Genomic DNA, 22,815 nt, shown 5'->3' on the forward strand with positions numbered 1-22,815 from the left:
GATTTATTGAAACGCAGAGTCTTTCATGAGACGATTACCGTAGTCGCTCGACGTTACACCAAATAAGCATGGCTTTTCTGACCACAGTGTGGTCAAATTTACCTCTTTTTCTTCGGTTCAGAAACAATTTTCGATGCCTTCCGTCATTTTGAAAAATCATGTGATAATATCGCCCAACTTGATTGGTTAATTTTACTGCCGACTGCCAGAGTAAAAAGGCGAGAAAATCGCGGGAACGGGCAGACTTAGCGAATGCCGGCGAATTAAATCGCCGATATCTGACATGCCAGATGTCGGCGATTTTATACCCCGATCGCGGGGATTGGCGAATATCGCAATCGCCGCACCGAGCACAATTGGCGATTTTCGCCGATCACCGTGATCGGCGCATAAAATCGCCAGGTGTGTCACAGGCTTTAGCGCTTCTTTACGTCATTCGCCTCCTCGGTGGCCAAATCCCTGGCGAAAAAATTTAAATTATCCCACTCTTTAAAAAGTAACATTAGCACAAAAAGTTTGTTAGCGGGTATGTTCCAGGACCTCAGGTAGAACATGAAAAAATATATGTTCTCTTGTATTTTTTGCCCATAACTATCAAACGTTACCTCAACAAAATAACGAAGGTGGGCCAAGGGTTAAAAGTCAAAAAACGTCACTCAAAAAAGGCCACTCGAAATCAAAAAGAAGACTTCTCTGAAAGGATGCTAACTCAGCTTTTATATACGCATGGTAATAATAATAATAAAGTCTTTATTCCATCATAAGATAAAACTACATATCTTATGTTACAATGAATTGAAAAAACTACAGAAATCTACATACATATTATGAATTAAAAAGTATATCATTACAATAAATGGAGCTTAAATATCAACCTATTTACAAATGTGTTCATAAAGCGCTGTGTATTAATTTTCGGGCGCGCGCAGCCTTTTTTCCTGAGATTGTGTAGATATGTCTTTTGGACAGGAATGATATCTTTCAGGGGGTGGCAATCCGTTGATTTTAGTTTCTTCAAAATGTTTCTGTCTTGTTTGTTTAAAAGGTTCTTGATAAAAACTGGAAATGAGATAAAACCGCGTTTATGACATCGGTCTAAAAAATTTTGTACAACCGTAAGATCGGACTCAGATGCCCCATAGACTGAAAGTGCATAGCTAAAATTAGCCAAAACAATCGATATAAAAAGATGATCAATCTCTGCCTGAGAGTAATGTTCCTTTCTCAATGTTCGTAGGACGTGTAAACACTTGTTTGCTTTGACAAGCTTAGTTCTTACATGCTCATCAAATTTTCCATCACTCTGTAAAGTTACTCCTAGTAAAACGAAGCTATTACATTGGGGAATATTATTAATTGGAGAGTAGAGTACATTATGATTTTTCTTTCTAACAACCAGCTCTTTACATTTGCAAGGGTTGCAGACCATTCTATTGTCTTTACACCATGTTAAGAACTGTCCTACTAAGTCGGCAGACGGGTCACTATTCCTAGTGATAGGCGAAAGAATAGTGGAATCATCGGCATATTTAAAAAGCACAGGGCAACCATTAAAAAAAATCTCCAAATCGTTCAAAAATATATTAAAAAGATACGGTCCGCTTACACTACCTTGTGTGGTTCCTCTATTGACAAGTTTCCACTGTCCTAAAAAATTATAACTAACAACACGTTGTTGTCTTGCATAGAGGAAACTATGATACCAATTGATAATGTACGGATTTAGAGGTAGCTGTTTCAGTTTGGCAGACAAAATAGCATGGTTCACAAAATCGAAAGCCTTACTGAAGTCCATGGTAAAAATTCGCACTGCGCTATAGTCACTACTATCTAAATACTTGTATGTCTGGTGCTGGATAGCGAGCAAGGCATTTGTGCAACTACCCGCCTGTCTATATGCAAATTGGGTGTGGCTCAGGTTGCTCTCAATGACTGACTGTGCTTGTGTACGATACACGACCTTCTCAAACAACCGGGCAATAACGGGAGTAACATTAATACCACGGTAGTCTGAGTCCTCTATAGGCATATTCACTTTGGGGAGAGGATTAACATTTGCCCTTTTCCAGGAGTCTGGCCATGTATGAGTAGACAGCGACAGATTCCAAACGTGAGTGACGATTGGTGTGAGTAGCTCAGCACAGTCTTTCCAGATCCAGTACGGGAGGTCGTCTGGTCCCGTTGCGGTTTTCTTTACATGAACTAAGGTATTCCAGACACACCGCTCAGATATTATCGGGGGCTTTACACTGTCCGGGATATCCATATCACTAGGTCTAACGTAAGTGTCATCATAGCACAGGTTGGCGAAGTAGTCGTTCAGACGAACTAGAGAGTTCTTGTCCAAATTTATCAACGATGACCTGCGACGCTGCGATAGGGCGTCCACGCCCTTCCACCACTCACCGCTACCAATGGCAGCCAGTTTTCTTCTGTTCTCGGTTATCAGCTCAGAAATGCGCTTATTAAATAAAGACAGGCGTTCCTTATTGTTTAAAGATATATGGGACTTAGTCCTCAGCATACACTTGACTAATGGGGACATCCAAACTGGGTCACGCGATGACATGCGTACAGATTTTTGCGGCATAAACTTATTCATCACTGCACGAATCTTTACCTCAAGCACCTCGACCGCCTTGTTTATGTCCACCTCATTGAGGACGTCACTCCAGTCCAGCGCAGTGAGTGCCATATAAAATGACTGTTTCCGATGTTCCCTACAGTCCCGCACAAGAACTTTGCGGCGCATAGGTTTAAGCTTTAATCCCGCCGGTAAAACAAAGCCTTCATGGTCTGTCTTAATAAGCATATGTATGGAATATGCTTGACCGAACAGATCCGCTCGGTTGGTCATACAGTTATCCAAGCACGCGTTACCCCGCGTGGGAAAATCAACCACGAAATCCCAGCCAGACAAAGCCTTAAATTCTTGCATGTCCAAACGATTTACATCGCCACCACAGACAACAGCCGCTTCTGGGTGTTTGTTCAACACAAGGTCCACAAAAGATATTATATAATTAATTAAGTCGAGATCCTGGTAGCTATGCTTGGGAGGATTATACAGGCTGCAAATTAGCATAATGTGATCGGACGGCAACTGCACTGTTAAAGCAATAAATTCATATAAATTGGACCGATAGACATCCAAGACTTTAAGACTGTCTCTCACATAGACCGCAACACCCCCTTTTTTTCTTTTGTCCAAGTCTGCCCAACCTCTGTCCCGCCTGAACACATTGTAATTTGGGATATTCACCACGGCGTCCGGCATATTAGTGGAAAGATGAGTTTCACTGACAATACACACATCAATATCCTGAGATCTCAGGTCAGCCTCAAGCGCCACAGGTGCTCGTACACGACTTTTTGTTTTCGACAAACCACAAATGTTCGTAAACAAACATTTTGGGACAGCGAAACCCTTTGATTTAGAGGTGGATGTTTTGTCGGTTGTGTTGACACGCGGAATGTTAATTAAGTTACTCCGATCCACTTTCCGACCTTCAGCCTTGATGAAACGGCGGCCTTGCATCACCGGGATTTTCTTGGTTGAGATGGATCGTGAGATTCGAGCACTATGTTGCCCACGGTATTTCAGAATGCCGAGTGACTTGAACTGAGATAGAACGGCCGGAGATGGCTTGAAAGCTTTGTTTCGGAGAGACAAGAGTTCAGAGCATTTCAAAGACGCTGGCTTAGTTCGCATTAACATCGGGTAGTTGTTATTAACTCCTCCGAAACTCCTGTCTATCTCTGGACCCGGTTGTGACTCTACGTCCATATCTATAGTGATATCTAGCGTGATATATTTCTCCGGTACTGCAAGCAAGGTTAGACCATGGACGCCCCACAACACCACCGGCCGGCGAACTCTAAATTTAGGAGTAGTAAACTTGGATAAAATATGTTTGAAAAGCCAAGGACTTTCAGCCCCCCCTATAGTGACAATTGTAGCATTCTTGGGCAGCATTCAAAACGAAAAGAACACCAAAAATGGTAGATAGGCGAAGAGCTCCAGAAAACGTGGCAGCCATGTTGGCGCCTTTACAACAGTTCATGATGCTCAAAGGACCCATTACAAAATCAATAAAAACATAAGTAAACATTATAAGTACGTTCGAGACTAATACGTAGTGACAATTACTAACTTATCGCTGGCGGTAAAGAGATCCCGCCACTGAGAAGAAGGGACCACAAAGGGAGATCCGATCGCTACGGCCCTTTGTGCTCTTAGCATCCAGCCTCTATCCAGGAGTCTACAGGTGAGGTCTATAGCAAAGCAGTGCTGGTTCGCCAATGATGCGGGTGGGGCAGGCTCCACTACAGAAATCAAGAGATTGCGGAACATGTTGAGTACCCTGGGTCCAGATTTTGGCTACTTCTTAAACGCCAAGAAGTGCTGGATTATCGCAAAGCGGGACAAGAAAGAAAGTGTGAAACGAATATCTAAGGACACAGACATTAATATGACAATGGAAGGGAAGAACCATTTAAGAGCGGCGATCGGCTCACGAGAGGAATTCGTCAATGAGAAGGTGTCTGATTTGGTCAGTGAAATAGTTCAATTCGTAGAGTTTCCTCAGATATAACCAAAAGCATGCCTCACCTTTCACCTTCGGCTTAAACATCGCTGGACTTACTTTCTAAGAACACTGCCAGACATCCAGGATCTATTAGAGCCACTGGAGAATGCAATATTTCTAGTGCTTATTCACACTTTTGCTTCCCAGTGCCCTAATATGGTGAAATGACTTAATTTTGGGGTACAAAACGAGCGTATCTTCAAACCTCATGAAGCCTCTTATGTGATGCTGTTCAAATGTTTTTGCGACACGTAGGATTATATCAAAACAGATATGACCGGACAGTACTTAAGAAAGTTTTATCAACACCTAAAACAAAACAATTTTTACTGAAACAGATATTTCGATACAAATAACCGCGCTGCGATCTGTCGGCGTTAGGTCGATAAATAGGTGAGATGACAAACATTTGGCTTTGGGTGACTGACAAAGATTTCTCCATCTCTCTTTTCTACAACAGTCCACCGCGACCGACAACAGTCCTTCGTCACTCGTAACATACATTATTCAATCTTTCTCGGAGGCATAATTTTTCCGCTTTCCATTAATATGCTTAAAATGTTGGCTTCTAACCTTGAACACCACTCTCTTCACGGGCTTCCTCACATGGCATCACGTGGATAAAAATTTGTAAACTGTAATTATCTAAGAAAAGTTTGTAAGAGTCTCAGTGGAAAACAATTTGAAATTTTTAACAATTTGAAATAAGTTTGAACATGGCGTTATCACTTGTGCTGAAGACACTGTGTATGTAAACTAAAAACAAAACTATCCAGATAATTTGTGTCGCGGTATATCACCCTCCCCTCCCTGCAATCGACGTCGCCTGATTCATGATGAAGACTATTCTGAATGACAAGCCTTACGTATTGCATAGCTGGGCAATGAAAGGAGGGAGAAAAGGCATATGTAAGGCATTCAGTTGTTTTTAGTGCTTAAAAAAAAAAAAGAAGTCTCAATTGGTTTTGAGCCAGATTTTAATTCGTAACGCTACCCTTGGTCTCCTTATCTATTTCTGAAAAGAAGACATCGGTTCTTGGACATGTGATTTTGTTAGAAGATAAGAAAATTAAGAAAAATACGACATTTTCAACACCCGACACCCTCTTTCTATTACTTTTGGTAGGTTGTTGGACAGCAACCAGTTGAGGAAATTACCATCAGGCATTTTCAGTAGCAACACCGAGCTTGATTATTTGTAAGTTTGGACTCTGTTTTATTTTTGTCTAAGGAACACGTCAAATCCATTGCGCATTGGAGAAAAAAAAACAGCAGATACGAGCATCGTTGTCTTGGCACCAAATAAATATCAGCTACAGAGTAGGAATGTTTAATTTTCGTAAACATGTTATTTATTTCCTCTGCAATTAAAATGGGGTATGGGTGTGCGTCAAGTGCATCCTCAGACACCACCCTCCTACCCCCGTGTTACGACCCTGTCCTCACTTCTGCTGAACACTACTTTACGAATCTTTAAATTTTTTAGATCTTTTAATTTTGCTCGTTCTGCAAATTATCAAAGAAAACTTATGACGTCTATTTCAAAGTTAGTATGTTTTGAAGTTAGTGCTCTGAACGAAAATTCCTTTCTATCTCTGGGTTTTTTTTAAATTTTTATTTTATTTTATTTTTTTTTACACAATCTCCTCGTCAAATACTACACTTCTAAGTTTCGCCTTTTAAAAGTTTTCTAATGGTAAGCTTCCTCGGTCAAAAAAGTGGCATAGCTCATTTTAAAGACATTCAAGTAGACCAAAGAAAGAAATCTATTAAATGAAGCATCATTACACAGCGTCGACCTCTAAGCTCCATGCAACAAATCGAACAGGGTCAGGTCAATGTTCAGTGGAGCACTCCTTAATTTATCTATTTCTTTATCTTTGTGATATGAGAGTCATAAGTACTTGCTAGTGACACTTATGGTGTTTAACTTGCACAAGAAGAGACTTCAAAATATTAATAAGTATCTAGTTCGTTTAGTATCATTTAGTCATTCGTTCATATTTGGCATGTAGTTTCTATAGGAATTCGATGTTCGAAGTTATATAGGTTTAAGCCATCGCAATGAGTTTCCAAGTTGGACATGTGTTGTTTAACTTCAATAAGTGGACGCTCATATTTTGTCGACGAACGTTTTATAGAGCTGTTTCATACGTCCCAATAACGAACTAAAATATTTGTTGGTCAAAAGTGAAGACCATTCTTCCCAGATTTAATCCTACTAATTTTTTAAAAGGAAGAAGAGTACATGAAGAGATAATTTCAGGGACAGTTAGTGACGTTTAAGGCATTAAAATATATAGACTTTGTCCGCAAAGTCACAGATTTATATTAATGTATGATACATCAGTCTTAATGACTCTTCAGCTCCGAAGAAAAAATGCTAAGCTTGTAATCTATCTTATATGAAGGAGTAATATAGTTTTTAATTACTTGGTGATTATTTACCCTAATAAAATCTGATTAATCATTAATGATTAATAAATAGTAATTCATTCTAGCACTTCTCAGCCTAATTCCCTTTGGACTGTCGAGTTGGGAAAAGGGGGTAGTGAATGCCCACCAGAGGCGAACTTTTGCTACTTGAGGGGAAGGGCGCCTCGTTGTCTCGTTCAATCGAGCTTGATTTTGAATGTGCTGACAAGGAAAAGTTCGTTACTTGGGCCGGAAGATAAACAAAAGAACATCAATGCAGCAACATGACAAAGTCTCAAGGCTGTTATGTGACAAATCAAAGCAAAGTCTGGTCACATTTTAAGTACGCAGGTTACTAATTGATAATAGCGGAAAAAATGTTCCCAATGTGACCGGTTTTTAACTGAAGCCTCTAAAGGTCACAACTACTTACCAGTTAAACCTTTATTAGTTCGCGTACAAAGTAAAGCGCATGAAAGGTGTCTATTTTTTATGAATGTACGAGGCCTGGAGAACAACAAGAAAACTCATAATATTTATTCGAGTCTCTCAGTAAGGCTCTCTAAGAGTCCTATCGTGACTTGGTAGAACCATGTGTTTTGAGATGGTAGGCCATCAACTCTTTTTTAAAGTTCTGTTTACCCTGTCTTTTCTAATATGTCGGGCTGCCAACGCTACATGGTGGCGTGGAAAATTCTCAGCAAGACATATAGCAACTTTTAACTTGTGTTTTAGTCAAATTTAAGCCGACTTTGAACCGAGACACGGCGACAGAGCCTAGACAAAAATGACGTCGCCAGCAGATAGCAGCTGCAGCGCATCAGTTCCAAGCCTCAAACACCGAAGCAAATCTTCACTTCTGTTTACCAGTTCTTCTGAGGCTAGATCTTTTTGTGGATCTGGAGAATAATTGGAAATTGGAAAAGTTGGCTTCAAACATGGAATTTACCCTCAATTTACACTCGCAGTACCGAAAAGCGTCTTTCATCACATGTATCAGGTCAGAAGCCGTCAATATTAACTCTGGTTCAACATTTGCCTCCAAGGAAGAGAAAGGTAGGATCGATAAAGTCTTAGAGTCGTGGACTAATTACCGCGTAGGCAACACGAACACAATTTACGAGCGTTAAACAAATTTCAGTCATAATAGGGTAAGACCATTGCTGAGCAAAATTCATCAAGCTGGAAAAGGAGAAGTTCGAATTCAAATGAAGCAAAGTGCCATTTATTGGACATGTGATGACAAAGAATGGATTGAATTCGAAGGCAGAGCATAAGAAATCGGATGCAACAGTCAAGATGGAGCGAACAGCACATGTATCAGCAGTGCAGAGATTTATAGGGCTAGTGTGGCACCTTCCTAAATTCCTTCAAAACCTTTCAGAAATGTGAGACCATTACGCCGCCTGACACACAAGAATGCGAGTGGATCTGAACTCAAGAGATTCAAAGCACCAATAGTTAAGTACTTCAGCGAGAGTGACCTAAAAGAGGACTAAGGAGATGTGTCCAAGGATAAGCTTAGCTTTTTACTGATGGAGCATGGTCAACCAGTGACATCTAGAAGTGGGGCACTCCCGTTGGCAGTGAGGAAGTGCTCAAAGATCGAGAAGGAATTTTTTTGCCCCGGTCCTTGGTATACAGCGTAACCACCTATATGTGTTCGGTAAGAAAGTCATCCTGCGGACTGCTTTTGTCGCGACTTCAGCAGTATAACTACAAGATACGCTACAAGCCTAGGAAAGGTATGCTGACAGCCAACACTTTGTCAAGAGGTTACATAAAGGACTGTGAGCGTTCCCCCCCCCAGAAGTAGAGGTCGAACGCCCACATACCTATCACTACCTTCCAGACAACTAATTCAAGGACACCCAGACAGAGAGAGAGACGACTTGTCCCTCAGCGCTTCAGAGCTTGAAAAACACAATCTCGGAAGGCTTCCTTGTTGCAAAAGTTAAACTAAACAGCTAGACAAACCCACATGTGGCAATACCAAGTAAGGCCCAGTCTCTCTCTGTAACACCTGACGATTTTCAAGAAATCGCCCATATATTCTGTACGCAATAAGTCTACTGGACTTCAAGAAATACAACGACAATTGAAAACGCTCAGATGGGATCTAAAAGAGTGAACAAGGATCACGAGAAATTTGTGCGTGGCACCGGGCAACCGAAAGCTTTGTCGAAAAGTGGAATTATTTCTGAGGTCCAAAATGTCCCGTCGGAAATCAATCTCATCGAGAATCAACTGATCATGAACCAACCAATTCATTTAGATGGACATAATCGAGGGGTTCTCGAACTTAAACTGGCGGAGATGGAAAGCAAATTGACATATTACAAAGCCACTTAAAAACAACTGAAAACAGGAAAAAGCAAGCCTTTAGAATATTTAAAGTCCAATTTCATTGAAAGGAACGACTTACTTCTTATAATCTGAGAAATGCTGGGATCATAATTGCACTTCTCCTCTCAGAATTTTTGAAGTGAAGCTCTAGTTACGGCAATGCAGTGTTGTGAAAAAGCTTAGGTCGCCACTTGCGTCATGACAGAATTTAAACTTTAATAAACCGTCCCAATTTTTTAGTCAGTTCTCCTTTCGATATATCTGTAGCACGGCATCCATGGAAATCTTTATTATGACTTGTTATATCTTAATCTTTTAGAAGTACAGAAGGTAGAAGTACGACGTTTTTACTTGGTATACTTCGTGTCACTGTCTATATTTATAATCATAATGTTGTAATTCCACGAGGATAGACCGTGAGTAAACGTAAAGGTCTTTCACGTAAATTAAGTGACACATTCTGACATGAAAATGAGGCGATTTATGTTAAGAGCGTTTTATCGGATAACCATTTATTTTCTTTATTCTTTATATCAGTATGACAAATTTCTTATGCATATCGATGTTTTACTTGACAATGCCAAACTGACAGCTTAGAGAAGGCCACTATTAACAATTTTAAATTGCATTTCTAATTTTTTTTGTTTCTTATCTTTCAGAATCTTGTCTGATAACCCGTTGAAGAGTTTGCCATCTGACATTTTCGCTACAAATACTAAATTGATTTGGCTGTAAGTTAATTTTTCCTCTATTAAGGGACATCAAACAATTACTTGGCTGTGTAACCGCGTGATGCGGTTCCAGTCAAGACCCATAAATTGACCCTTGCTCACCATAGAGTCTCTAGTAGCTCAGTGGTTAGAGCATCCGACTAGATCACGGAGGGTCGTGGGTTCAAATCCCATCTGGGGCTCGGATTTTTAACTTTAATTTACTCACTTTGGATGGTTGGCTGCATCTTGATATGCCTTAACGTGACAGCGCGATGCTGTTAGTGAGTCCGCACTAATTACTTGGCTGTGTAACCGCGTGATGCGGTTCCAGTCAAGACCCATAAATTGACCCTTGCTCACCATAGAGTCTCTAGTAGCTCAGTGGTTAGAGCATCCGACTAGATCACGGAGGGTCGTGGGTTCAAATCCCATCTGGGTCTCGGATTTTTAACTCAAACAATATTTGTCTCTGTATTTTAAAACATATTAACCCACTATTACGTGTTTATAAATGTTTGTGTACCACTTTTAGTTTGAAAAACAAGAAAAATTTCACTCTGATATTATGATTATACGCTGAGACTAACAGATCATATGACGACATTAGAAAGGCTTTAAGGAAAGAGTATAAAATAAAATAAATTGGACAATGATCCTCGAAGTTGACCTGTATTTCATACAATTGCAAAAACTGAGAAGCGCGAGCAAAAATTCAGGCTTCAACAAGATTCAAACCCGTGCCTCCCCAAACCTAGTGGGGTGCCTCAACCAACTGAGCTAAGACGCCACTCGTTGAGATCAGAGCACATTTACGAGGGTTCTTCTATCCCCTAGAGGAATATTATCATATTTTTTGATGAAATAAATTTTGCGGATGAAAATCAAGCAAAGCAATGATCCTTGCAGTTAAGGTGCAATTGCATAACCGCGCCTGCGAAGATCAGTTTTGTACTTGATTTTCATCTGCAGGTCAAAATGAAACTTATTTCTTAAAAAATAGGATCAAAATGCAAGACAAGATATCGCAAGAACTTTCGGAATCATGTAAGAAGGAAAATACGATGGTGTATTCGAGAATCAGAAAGATAACCTTTCTATATGTTTTCGGAGCAACAGATTCGGAAAGGAAACGGGGAACCACAAATTATCGTAAGATGAACCGCAAAAAAAAAAAAAAGCCTGTTTCAGTTCATCTATCATGGAAAAAGGCCCGAAAGGTGGCCTAGGACCGATGTAGCTGGAGGATTGTTTCGAGGCCTTATGAGTAGCTTGTTTCTTCGTCAAAGGGTACATAACTGAGTTAGGATAAGCACGACAGACAAAACCTTGCTCGTCTTGACAAGTGAGAATATTAAAACATATGTATAAGGCTGCACCATTTTAATTTCACGGTAAAATCTCAATAATAATCATTTTGAGTTGTCTACTCAATCCTCCAGCTGCATTTCAAAACTGAGTTTATTCCACTAGTCATCTGGTTTATTACTTTATATGCATCCCAGCTCTGGCCTTTATTTAGTGTGCTAAATTTTCGTCGAATTCATAGGTACTTGTCTGAAATACAATTGCACCACCTACCTCCAGGAATCTTTGACAAGAACACACAGCTAAGGTTTCTGTAAGTAACCTCATCTTTTTCTGTCTGATCCGCGCTCCTAGATTCTTAGTGATGCAATGTAAGCGTTAATAAGATTGACAAAATTTGCAAATATTTCATTCATAATATGTAGCTATTTAAATACAAAATAAATTCACCTTTAATTAACACTACTGGTCAACTTTCGCACCTGCAGAATAAGAACTCTAATCTCAGACCAGCTGCACAACAGTTCTACAGGACTCCAACTGCTTTTTGTTGTTGTCGTTGTTTTATTAAATTTATCAGATTATTCGTTTCGCTTCGTAAATCAAGAATTAACATGAAATATCATGAAGATCACATATCGACTGTTGCATTCTGGATCTTTGTCCAGGACTGACCGTTAATGAGATTCTGTCTCTGTATAAAAGGCATCAAGAAGTGCCTTCATTAAATAAAAAGATCATTCCAATTTCCATCATTAACAACTTTCCATATCTATGTCAAATTTGATTATAATCTTATGTTGTAAAACGAGTAAACGATGAAGTTAGCACAAACAACTCTTCGCTCAATGACAGTGATGCCGACTTTTGCTCACAAGTCAAAACAACCGTAACTGTATCCGCCAACAGCCCTGAAAAGTTTTAGTAGTACCCCTATCTAAGCAGATAAACTTCTGGTGGATCTTTAAACTAATCGTCAGTTTTATATGGTAAATAACGTGGACGCCTGAATGACAACGACATGAAAGGGTTGAATGGAAGTGCCTTCAAAAACTTGACAATGTTAGAGGAACTGTAAGTTAATATATCAATACTGCTGTGGAAGAAAAAACTGTTTTTGTAACGCAGCAGCATTCCCCTCTCTTACCGCCTTGTCTATACTTGTTTTTCAAATTAACTTTTTTCCTTTCTCTTTTCTTCCCTTCCACTCAGTGATCAAAAGACGAGTCGGTTTATAACTGTTTTAATGAAAATAAACATATTTTACATACAGGTCACATTTTTTTTTAAATTTCAACACAGATGGTTGCAAGACAACAACTTCACGGAATTGCCTCCTAATTTATTCCAAGATCTAAAAAGCTTAAAAGAACTGTAAGTTATTTCATTCCAAGCTTTCCCTTGTTTTAACTCAATGACTACATAAAGTGTTCCAACACTTAGTAAAATTTTCCTTTCTTTTGTTAAATCACTGCTAGTGTCTTTAACACAGATTCTGGTAGTATTATACTTTTCGTCCCTTTCTCTAATTAGAGCATATAGAAAGAAAATCTTTTCCAGTTGCAGATTATAAAATCTTTCCATCTGCACTTATAACACGTTTTAAAATTGAACCATCTAGAATTTTGTGTTTGTTGCTGAACTAACATTTCAGTGACAACGATCATACATACAACAATGAAATTCACGCATGTTATGAATATCAGAGTTGTTTTTATGGGTTATCTTTCTCTGTTTTGAACCATGTTGGCATATTTTCTTAGATCACGAGCTTAATGATTTCATTATTGATCCAAGAGGAAGCTATTGCCAGTGTTGGGGAAAAGAGTTCAGTATCCACGCAGATTTCAAGTTTTCAGCGGCCTTCAATTGCTTTTTGTCATAAACATTGACCAAACTAAATGAATGAAGTGACTCTTGAATATTCTCTGTACTGTAAGACAAAACATCGCATGTGTATCACTACGTACTTCCCTTTGTTCTTTGGTTGTTTCTGATGACCAGAATCTTTATGTATTTTTACCTATAAATTTCAGTTTGCAGACTTAATGAAAATGCATTTTCTTGTTTCGTCATTCCTATCAGCTATCTGTCAAATAACAAGTTGAAGAGTCTACCAGACGGACTTTTTGACAGCCTTTCCAAGCTGACATATTTGTAAGTGAGTTAGTTATTTAACCAAGGAGATAATAATTGGACAGAAACAAATGATCATTCTTAAAATATTTTTTTAAAAGCACAGCCATCATAGTTGAAACATCATGAAGTTTTCCAGCTCGTATCTGCAAATTTTAATTGAAGTAGACGATGCTATCTTATGTATTTCTTGTGCTTCGGTTAGTAATGTTAAGTTACTTTGATGTGTAAGAATTTAATAGCTTCTGATTAAATAGTAACCTTAACAATTCCCAGATATCAGTTCGTAGCTCTAACATAAGCGAAATTTAAGTAACTGTGTAAAAATTGTTTTCAGGGATATATCAAACAATGAACTTGAAAATCTGCCAGCGTATGCTTTCAAAAACATAAGAGCAGTAAAATTTCTGTAAGTAAGATTGATATCGTCCCAAAATATTAATAATTGTTTTAAAAGATTTTCTTGAAAATAACAGCACTTGGTGACTATAAAAGCTTCTCAGTGAATGACAACTTACATTGAAAATTACTTCTGGAAGGCAAAGGTTGCTTTGTTTCCTTTTTATCCGAGTTGAAAATATCTAAGAATTTGTTGTATTGCCACAGCAAACTACCCTGGCACTAATTTTCTAATTTGTAATAGAGAATGAACTTGAGAGTTTCGCGCTTAATCTTGAGATCATTATAGATAAGTCTAATGTGTTCTTTGATCATTACGATATAAAGACTGGGAGCTATTTTACTGGAAAACGTTGCCATTCCCTGCCTTAACCGCAAATCTTACAAAAAAAAAAGTAGAGCTAAAGATATCACTACACATTTCATTCTAAACTGCACATAATGCTTTCTTCAGGAAAATGGAGTACAACAAAATTAAGAAGCTTCATGAAGATCAGTTCCAGGGCTTGGTGGAGCTATTAGATCTGTAAGTGCATTTAGAGTTTAAACCATTTTCCATAATGACCTGAATCTCAAACCGTATACAGTAATATTTTTTTACTGTTAACTCCGTCATTGCTCAAATAAAATTTGCCTTACCCAATCATATTATGTTACTGCACTTCAATATTTATTTCCTTATCCGTTTCCTTTGTTTAAGATATCTCTCGGAGAACAAAATCGAGGCTCTGCCTGATAAAATTTTCAAGGGCGTTAAAAAGCTCAGATCTCTGTGAGTACAGTTAATCACATACAAAACATTCCAGAATATTTGAAGTGATAGAATGAATACGATATCAGCGTTCAAAATCTGAGATTTTTGTCTACAAATTTACCACGATGTAGAACAGGGGTGGTGCCAGTTATCTTCCTCAACAAAGCAATGTTTTTTTTAATTTATATTGCACTAAAAATGTGCCTTTACATAACATACTTTTGGTGCACCTAGGTGGATATTATGAAAAAGCGGAAACAAACATTGTGGAGATCTATGTAGTCTTAACTGAAATTCCATGAGAATTTATTAGAATGAGGAATGTGACTGCTGCAAGTCCCCGTTTTGGTGTTAGTTGTAAATAGTTACGTTCTTCGTTTCAGGAATATCTTCGGCAATAGGATACAAAACGTTACCAGCACGACTTTTAACTATGCCCACGAATTGCGAATGTTGTAAGTTTACTGCAAATGACAGATGTTCATCTAGGCAACTAAACTTAGTTGCATATATTGAAATCAGATAACATCCTTTTGATTTCGTTTTCTCAAAGAAAAGATTCGTGCAAAGTAATTTTGGAAAATAACATAAATGTACTAAAGGAATTTTTTCCCTGGAAGAGTCCGGAAAGATGTGCATCGAACGACCTCAACCGAATGGGCTGCCACGTCCATTAAATCAGTAGCGATCAAAAATTTCCAAGAAAGCAAGACGAGACTTATCTTAGGCTAAATGACTACTTTTGAAAGAATCTTTGAGAAAACATCAAGCTAGGGTCCGTACTGAAGATCCTTAGCTAGGTTCCTGATTTTGTCTTTTTGGACAGTCAATTTGAACATTAACATTAACTTAATGAATCTTATTATTGAAATTCACTTTTTTAGGTTATTTATGATATAAACCAACTTAAAATTCACATTATGATTATTTTAAATCACAGGTTCATGCATTACAACCTGATGGCCGAGCTCCCCAAAGGCTTTTTCAAGCATTTGACGCACATCATCAGAGTGTAAGATTCCATGACGATCCTTTCCTTCACTCATCCCTTCAAACAATTCTTTTAATAATAGTCTATGTTATTCATCAATTAATGATTATTAAGGGATTTCAATGATGCAATAATAGTGTTATTTCTTAACTTTTTTCTTTTTTTTTCGAATTCCAGAACTTTGGACACCAACCTGATGTGCTGCCATCTCGATCTTTTCAGGCAGGATGCTGATTGCGAATACTCCTTCAATGACAATTTCGCAAGCTGCCACTCCATGTTCCGCCACCATGCTCCAAGGAGAACTCTTTGGATTGTCGGTCTTCTTTCGTTGCTAGGGTCTTTATTCGTAGTTGGGTGGCAGTATTTCTACCCTGATAACAATGTGGTCCAGTCTATCATGTTGGTGAATCTGGGTGTATCCGACGGCATCATGGGAATATACCTTATCATTATTGGCATAAAAGACCTGCAATGGTCAGGGGAATACTACCTGCATGACTATGAGTGGCGCATCGGTTGGTTTTGCCATTTCAATGGTGCCATGTCTGTCTTTTCAAGTGAAGTGTCAGTGATGATGATTTCTCTGATCGCATTGGACAGACTCAAGAACATCGTGTTTCCTTACACCTTTGCAAAAATTACCCCAAGGCAGACCCGTATAATGTGCGTGGTTATCTGGCTGGTGGGAGGCGTTATGGCATTCCTTCCCTTGTCCGGAATGCACTATTTCAGTGAGAGGTATTACGGCAATAATGTAGTGTGCCTGCCCCTGCAGCTTTCCCCTAAATTACAAGAAGGCTGGGAATACTCCACTTCCATCTTTATCGTTTTGAATTTTTCCCTATTCATCTTCATCATGGTTGCTTATATTGCCATCTTGTGGAAATCATGGTCGTCAAGCAGACAGCTTGGTGCACATGGAACTGTTCGTGAAATACGAGCAAGAGCACAAAGTGCTCAGGCCAAAAGAGAAAGAGCACTTGCCAAAAGAGTCTTCTTCATTATTCTAACCGATCTCTTGTGTTGGATGCCAATCATTGCTATCGGCATCCGTTCCCACGTCGAGAAAACATTTGATCCACCTGGTGATCTGGCAGTGTGGATTGCAGTGTTCGCTCTGCCGATAAATTCAGCCATCAACCCATTGCTGTATACGCTTTCTACTCCACAGGTAACATGTTTCTCTTTTTTGTTACTTTGGAATAGCACCTACCGTTATGTTCAAATTTGGTTTCGTGTCAGAGCAGGCTGGCAACTCAATTTTGTAATTGTAACGATTGACATACAAAACAAGCATGAAAAAGTAAATGATCGGACAGATTTTTTTAGCTTCTCCGCCTTTGACTTTAGCCATAGAGACCAACGTGACTTCTAAATACGTTACTTGAAAGTCTTAACGTAAACTACTCAATATATTTTGAATGTCTAGGTTCAGCCTGTGTTGAAAGCAAAACTGAGGAAGTTGTGGTCCAATGTTCGATCTATTTTCAGCAGAGGACAAAATCAAGAAGGTACAGTTTTAAGTTCTATTGAAAAATACCACGATAACAATAATTATATTTCAAACCTTGAAATGAAGAAACTTTAACTTTTATCAAATTGAGTATGAGCAACCCAGTTTTCTCTAAGTAACTTATGTGATTTTTACTCCAAGGCTTTCGAGGGGGAATAGGATAGAACTGGCATGAAATCGTAGAAAACACATGTATTTTTTTTTTCGAAAAAGAAACTGAGCAAATTATTGAAACCACAAATGTACAAATTACAATATGTAAAGTTGTAGCATACGTAAAAGAGAAAGCAACAGTGATCCTAAATAGAGAGGGCATCAATGTATTAAATCATCAATTTTAATGGTGGAAATCATGCTTTCAGTTCGATTTTTGAAGGCTAGTATCTCTAAAACTAAACTATTAGGGAACATTGAGACAAATGGATGCCATTTGCGATAGATTTTTAAAATAGCATGCCACTCAAAACTCATTCTGCAAACAATTCTCAAAGTATGAATTGCTTTACTTCTGTCTTAAATCATAAGGTTGAGATTCTGAATTGTAGAATGCTTTTTTATATAAACCTGACAATGGCCATTGAGTTTTTAATTGGTGTTATTTTCTCATATGAAAGAAGCAGATAATGATCAGCAGGGACAGATTGGAAATGGAGATGAACATGCTAACGTCGAAGAGGGTAAAAATAGGGTGCTTCTTAGTGTAGTCACATACGAAATATCCCCTCCACGCCTTTGTAGGGTTCTCTATATGATACTTTTCTTTCCTTTCTCTTTTCTATACTTAATTCCTTTTTTCATTTTCTTTCCCGTAGGAGAGCAAATTGAAATGCAGGTATTGGAACACAACGAAATCCCAGAAGTGGAAGCCCCTGAATTACCTGCACCGCAACCAGGTCAGTTAAGAAATATAAGAGTTTTGATGCTAACGATAAAGCTAATTGACTTTGCAATCCAAAACTCTTGGCAGGTATGTATAGTTTAATCAATTAACCTAACAAATATTAGTTCTCTCAAATTGAAATACCTATAGAAACCATAGCATTCCTTTTCTGCTCTGATAATTTCTGTAGGTGCATTTTAAGAAAGGATAGATACTTAATTCCTGTTTTCCATTTCCTTTCCCGTAGGAGAGCAAATTGAAGTGCAGGTATTGGAACACAACGAAGTCCCAGAAGTGGAAGCCCCTGAATTGCCTACACCGCAACCAGGTCAGTTAAGAAATATAAGAGTTTTGATGCTAACGATAAAGCTGTAATTGACTTTGCAATCCAAAACTCTTGGCAGGTATCTATAGTTTAATCAATTAACTTAGCAAATATTAGTCCTCTCAAATTGAAATACCTATAGAAACCATAGCATTCCTTTTCTGCTCTGATAATTTCTGTAGGTGCATTTTAAGAAAGAATTTAAACTTAATTCCTGTTTTTCATTTTCTTTCCCGTAGGAGAGCAAATTGAAATGCAGGTATTGGAATACAACGAAACCCCAGAAGTGGAAGCCCCTGAATTGCCTGCACCGCAACCAGGTCAGTTAATAAATATAAGAGTTTTGATGCTAACGATAAAGCTGTAATTGACTTTGCAATCCAACTCCCTTGGCAGGTATGTATAGTTTAATCAATTAACCTAGCAAATATTAGTCCTCTCAAATTGAAATACCTATAGAAACCATAGCATTCCTTTTCTGCTCTGACAATTTCTCTAGGTGCATTTTGAGAAAGGATAGATTAAGGAATGGTTTCCCATATGACAATAATGCGACGAAATTAGGTTATATTACTTTTGGTTGATAAGTTACCTCCAGACATTCTGGTGATAAATTGCCATATGCACTTTTTAAGACCTCCATTCATGAGATCCCCATCCCTTTACATTGGTAACCTGTACAGTGTATTATGGACGGAAGGTACCATCGTCTCCCATATGACACGGTTGTAGTTAATAAATGATACATATATATTGACAATGATCTTTCATTGCTTCCAGTTTTCACTTATATTGTATGAAGAAAGATAATTCTTTGCTCTGTTGACAGCAATTGAACAAGCCTGTGAAGGGGATACGAACCCATCTTCCTCAGGTAAAAATTTATTTATGAAAGAAATTTTAAAAGAAGGCGTAGACAGGCGCTTGATTTAAGAGAAGTACTTGTACTGCAAAGGTCACAGTTGCCCAATGTGACTTCAACTGCAAATCGCTTTTTACAAACGGTCATAGGAATCGCCAAAATGAAAAAAGGTAATGCGTCTTAACAACTGTATTTGGCAGAGATATTATTTCAGCAACTATTTTCATGCGCCCAAATTAACTTTCAGATTTAAATGTGAGCTTTGTAACACGGTGTTATTTCATAAATCAATAAATAATTGAATACATCTGAAATTCTGACGTACCTAAAATAAAATTTGTAGAGATATTCATTGCAGAATAACACATGAACCATAAGTATCATGAAACATTTTACTCTACTTGTTCCTTAAAACAGATTATCAGGAGGATTTTGACATCAGACCAGCCACTACAAAGACTGTGGAAGGTAAACACCTTTTCAATTTTCATCTCATTTTTTTTCGGAAATTTCGTAACTCTAAAAAAAAACAGCGAATGGTGGCTGGTGCTATCAAGCTGGCGCACTTGGTATACTTGATTGCATGGTTTTGTATGTCACACCAATAAGATTGGGGTTATCATGTTAACGCTTAATCACTAATCAAATCACGATTCTAAGTCTGTCACATGAAAAAATTTACGAGAGCAGCTTGTCGGTCTCTATTTCCGGTAAGGTACAAAACCCTTTCTCAGTTACTAAACCTAATGGGTAGATGAATTTAAAAAAGTCTTATTGGAAAGTTTGTTGTCGTCAAAGACTTAAGACTTAAATGTAACTAACGTAACTTTTAATAATAAATCTGATTTCACACAGCTGGTAAATCTGAGGAGCAGGTGGAGGTTGAAGAGATTTCAGTGCCCAGTAAAGGTAAAGGAGATAACGGGTTTTGGTTGGTCACTAACCATTAATGATTTTAACTCCTAAGTACAAACACAAAATTTTATGACTGTATACTAACTTTTTTCGTATCAAATAAATCATTTTTTAAAGGAGCTAAAAAAGCTGAAGAAGAAGAGAAGGCGCCTGAGCCTGACATGGTTGTCGCAGAAGAAGGTAACATTTTTTATAAATCAGAAGAGATAAATTCAAATTGGTCCACACATGCTTTATAAGGTGATGCATAATCAGTCCACTCAATTGGCTGAAGATCACTTGAAGTGCTTAGTGGAAAGGTCGTAATTCATATCGGGAGGTGACTTCATTGAGAAAAAACAAAAAAACGACACCACTTGGGCATTATTATACCTCCTCGTAACGAAGAGCCATTCCTTTTTATGCAATGCTAAAATCAAACATTTATGAATTTATGAAGCCGTTTTACTACTTTGTTTGTTTGGGTTTTTTATGGATACAGAAATAATTTTCCCAGATACAGAAAACATAACCGCCTCTTACCCCAGCTCATTGAAAGGGCATGGTTACTTTGATGTTGTGTACCTCAGTTTTCAAAACACCTCAACACAGACATGCAAAAATTTAATGAGCTTTGATAAGTGGCAGCCCTCTTTTCTGTGTTTGTGAAAATTATTATTCTATCGCTTAAAAGAAAATGAGCGCATTGTATTTCAATCTCTTTTCGTATTCCATCCAGGGGAAGAAGAGGTGTTTGATACCAGACTTTAGTTCTTTGTTTTCGAACCAAGGTAAATGCTTATTACGTCTGCTTTCATACTGAATACCGCTGACTAAAGGGTTGTGGAAAACAAATCCCTCTAAAGAAAATGTTTTTTTTGTTGTTGCACGCATCTTTCTAATCTTATAGAATACGTGTAATATTTGAGATGTAGGGGGAGCTCTATGCTAAATTTTTAAAATCCTTGGCTAATTCAAACCAATTTCAAATTTGAGATTTCACCGCAACTGTAATGATTGAAGTTATTGGAGATGAAGAAGGAAGTCTGTTTTTTTTATTGCTATAATATGCTGTTTGTCTTTTTGCAAAGTCACTTGCGAATTTTTTTCAGCTATCCCCTTCATTGTTGGCAGTAAGGGTACCAAAATATTTTCAAATTGATCAATTTTTTTCTCTGCTTTTGATGATGTATGATTTGAAAAATTATAATAAAAAAAAAACATCTGGGTGGCGAGTACGCCGCACTGATGAGTGCTCTCTCTGTATATGCTTGTATATTCATATCTACCTTCTGTCCTTAAAGCACTGACCAGCTTACTCATTGACAGTCTGGTCACTTGACTTTCTGACTAACTGGCCGGTAAGCCATCAAATTGAATTGACTACCTGAGCTATGACTACTGGCTGACTGACAGATGGGCTGATTATCTGCCTGACTGTTTTCCGGACTCTCCACCTGGCCAGTGGGCATGGTTATTACTAACTAGATTATATTATGGCTGCAATACACTTCAATGCAGACATGTAAACATTTAATGCTTGACTGACTGATTGTCGGGTCAGTATATCAAACAAACAACTAATCGATAATTAATTTTTGCATTCATTGATTAGTATGCTTTTTTCTTTTGCGTCTGACAGTCTACAAGAGCCAAAAACATTGCCATTAGTATGGAGACTGCGAGTGCTGGAGAAAAACCAGAAAAAGTTCAAAGAAAAGAAAAAAAATAATTCTAGTAATCAATACGTATGGTCGTATGGTAACATCTTAGTAGAAAAATCTGGTTTTTGACCTCTATTTTTTTAGATTTAATGTTAACAATAATTAGTAACCTTGTTGTCTGAACTAATCATTGTATGGTAATTTAGTATAGTTGGAGTGGAACATATTGTGCTATATCTGAGTAGGCGTGTAGTGGTAGTTCATTTTTCTTTTGTTTGTTTTTTTTCCCGCTTTTAATTTGTTTCTTTGTTTCTTTGTTTTTGTAACATGTACATCTACCTGACATTTTGAGTCTGTTAGTTTTAGCGTATTTCTAAAGACCATGATTGCTACACCGCAGTTAAGTCGGATGGCTCAAGACGTAACACAACAATACCAGGGGTGTAGCCAGCCTAGAGTCCTGTACCATTAAATTTTATCATATCACTCTTGCAAATTTTGAAACAAAGATTGAACTTTCTTAGGGTATAAGCCCACGACAAGTCGAAAACCTGGCTATGGTCCTGATGTGATAAGGTATTCTATTCTGCATGCTGATCTTTCCATCATTAAATAAAATATAGCTGAGTAAATGTTTTGATTAGGAATGTCTCACTAGTTTTAAAAGTAATGTTTAAGCTCATTTCCATGGAAAGTGTTAAGTTTATTCGGAGTTTACTCATAGTTTAGAGGGGATTTGATGTCCCAGAAGAACTTTCTTGTAGAGTTCCTAATATAGAAAAGAGCATAGAAGGTTAATAATGTGATAAAAATAGAAAACTAACGAGCTTTAAAAAGAATTATCAGATATTAATCTCCACAACAACTATTTAGATAATTCATTTCTAGGTTTTTTTTAAACACGAAAAATCATCTAAAATTTGACAAGAAAAACTTAGACAAATGCACGGGTTGAGGACGTCCACTTACTAGATATTTGATGGTACGCTGGTAATTTAAATAGTTCATTTCTTAACATTTTAGTAT

The 22,815-nt window shown here is 37.8% G+C and overlaps 2 protein-coding genes across 2 annotated transcripts; one reads left to right on the forward strand and one right to left on the reverse strand.

The window, feature by feature from the left end:
- Positions 1 to 416: 416 nt before the first annotated feature.
- On the reverse strand, positions 417 to 3,787 carry LOC149053515 (uncharacterized). The gene is made up of 3 exons (XM_089183154.1): positions 2,621 to 3,787; positions 1,704 to 2,437; positions 417 to 459 (listed from the first exon to the last, which is right to left on the reverse strand). The coding sequence occupies exons 1-3, from the start codon at positions 3,785 to 3,787 to the stop codon at positions 417 to 419; spliced, it is 1,944 nt and encodes a 647-aa protein (XP_089039280.1).
- A 565-nt stretch (positions 3,788 to 4,352) lies between these two features.
- Positions 4,353 to 20,896, forward strand: LOC149053516 (uncharacterized). The gene is made up of 19 exons (XM_089183162.1): positions 4,353 to 4,553; positions 9,670 to 9,680; positions 10,010 to 10,081; positions 12,671 to 12,742; positions 13,454 to 13,525; positions 13,842 to 13,913; positions 14,358 to 14,429; positions 14,604 to 14,675; positions 15,041 to 15,112; positions 15,598 to 15,669; positions 15,826 to 16,822; positions 17,081 to 17,162; positions 17,779 to 17,841; positions 17,977 to 18,057; positions 19,199 to 19,243; positions 19,649 to 19,699; positions 20,087 to 20,140; positions 20,264 to 20,326; positions 20,865 to 20,896. The coding sequence occupies exons 1-19, from the start codon at positions 4,353 to 4,355 to the stop codon at positions 20,894 to 20,896; spliced, it is 2,256 nt and encodes a 751-aa protein (XP_089039288.1).
- Positions 20,897 to 22,815: the final 1,919 nt, after the last annotated feature.

The sequence above is a fragment of the Pocillopora damicornis genome, chromosome 1 (genome assembly GCF_964200805.1).
Source record: "Pocillopora damicornis chromosome 1, jaPocDami1.2, whole genome shotgun sequence".
NCBI lineage: Eukaryota > Metazoa > Cnidaria > Anthozoa > Scleractinia > Pocilloporidae > Pocillopora > Pocillopora damicornis.

What these genes read in the sequence shown, in the direction of transcription:
- LOC149053515 (XM_089183154.1), bottom strand. Translation starts at nt 3,787, where the DNA reads ATGGACGTAGAGTCACAACCGGGTCCAGAGATAGACAGGAGTTTCGGA. An exon ending in AGGCGGTCGAGGTGCTTGAG is followed by an intron (nt 2,438 to 2,620) that starts GTAAAGATTCGT and finishes CTGATAACCGAG; the next exon opens with AACAGAAGAAAACTGGCTGC. An exon ending in AATCCGTACATTATCAATTG is followed by an intron (nt 460 to 1,703) that starts GTATCATAGTTT and finishes TTTTTTCGCCAG; the next exon opens with GGATTTGGCCACCGAGGAGG.
- LOC149053516 (XM_089183162.1), top strand. Translation starts at nt 4,353, where the DNA reads ATGTTGAGTACCCTGGGTCCAGATTTTGGCTACTTCTTAAACGCCAAG. An exon ending in AATACTAAATTGATTTGGCT is followed by an intron (nt 10,082 to 12,670) that starts GTAAGTTAATTT and finishes ATTTCAACACAG; the next exon opens with ATGGTTGCAAGACAACAACT. An exon ending in CACTACAAAGACTGTGGAAG is followed by an intron (nt 19,700 to 20,086) that starts GTAAACACCTTT and finishes GATTTCACACAG; the next exon opens with CTGGTAAATCTGAGGAGCAG.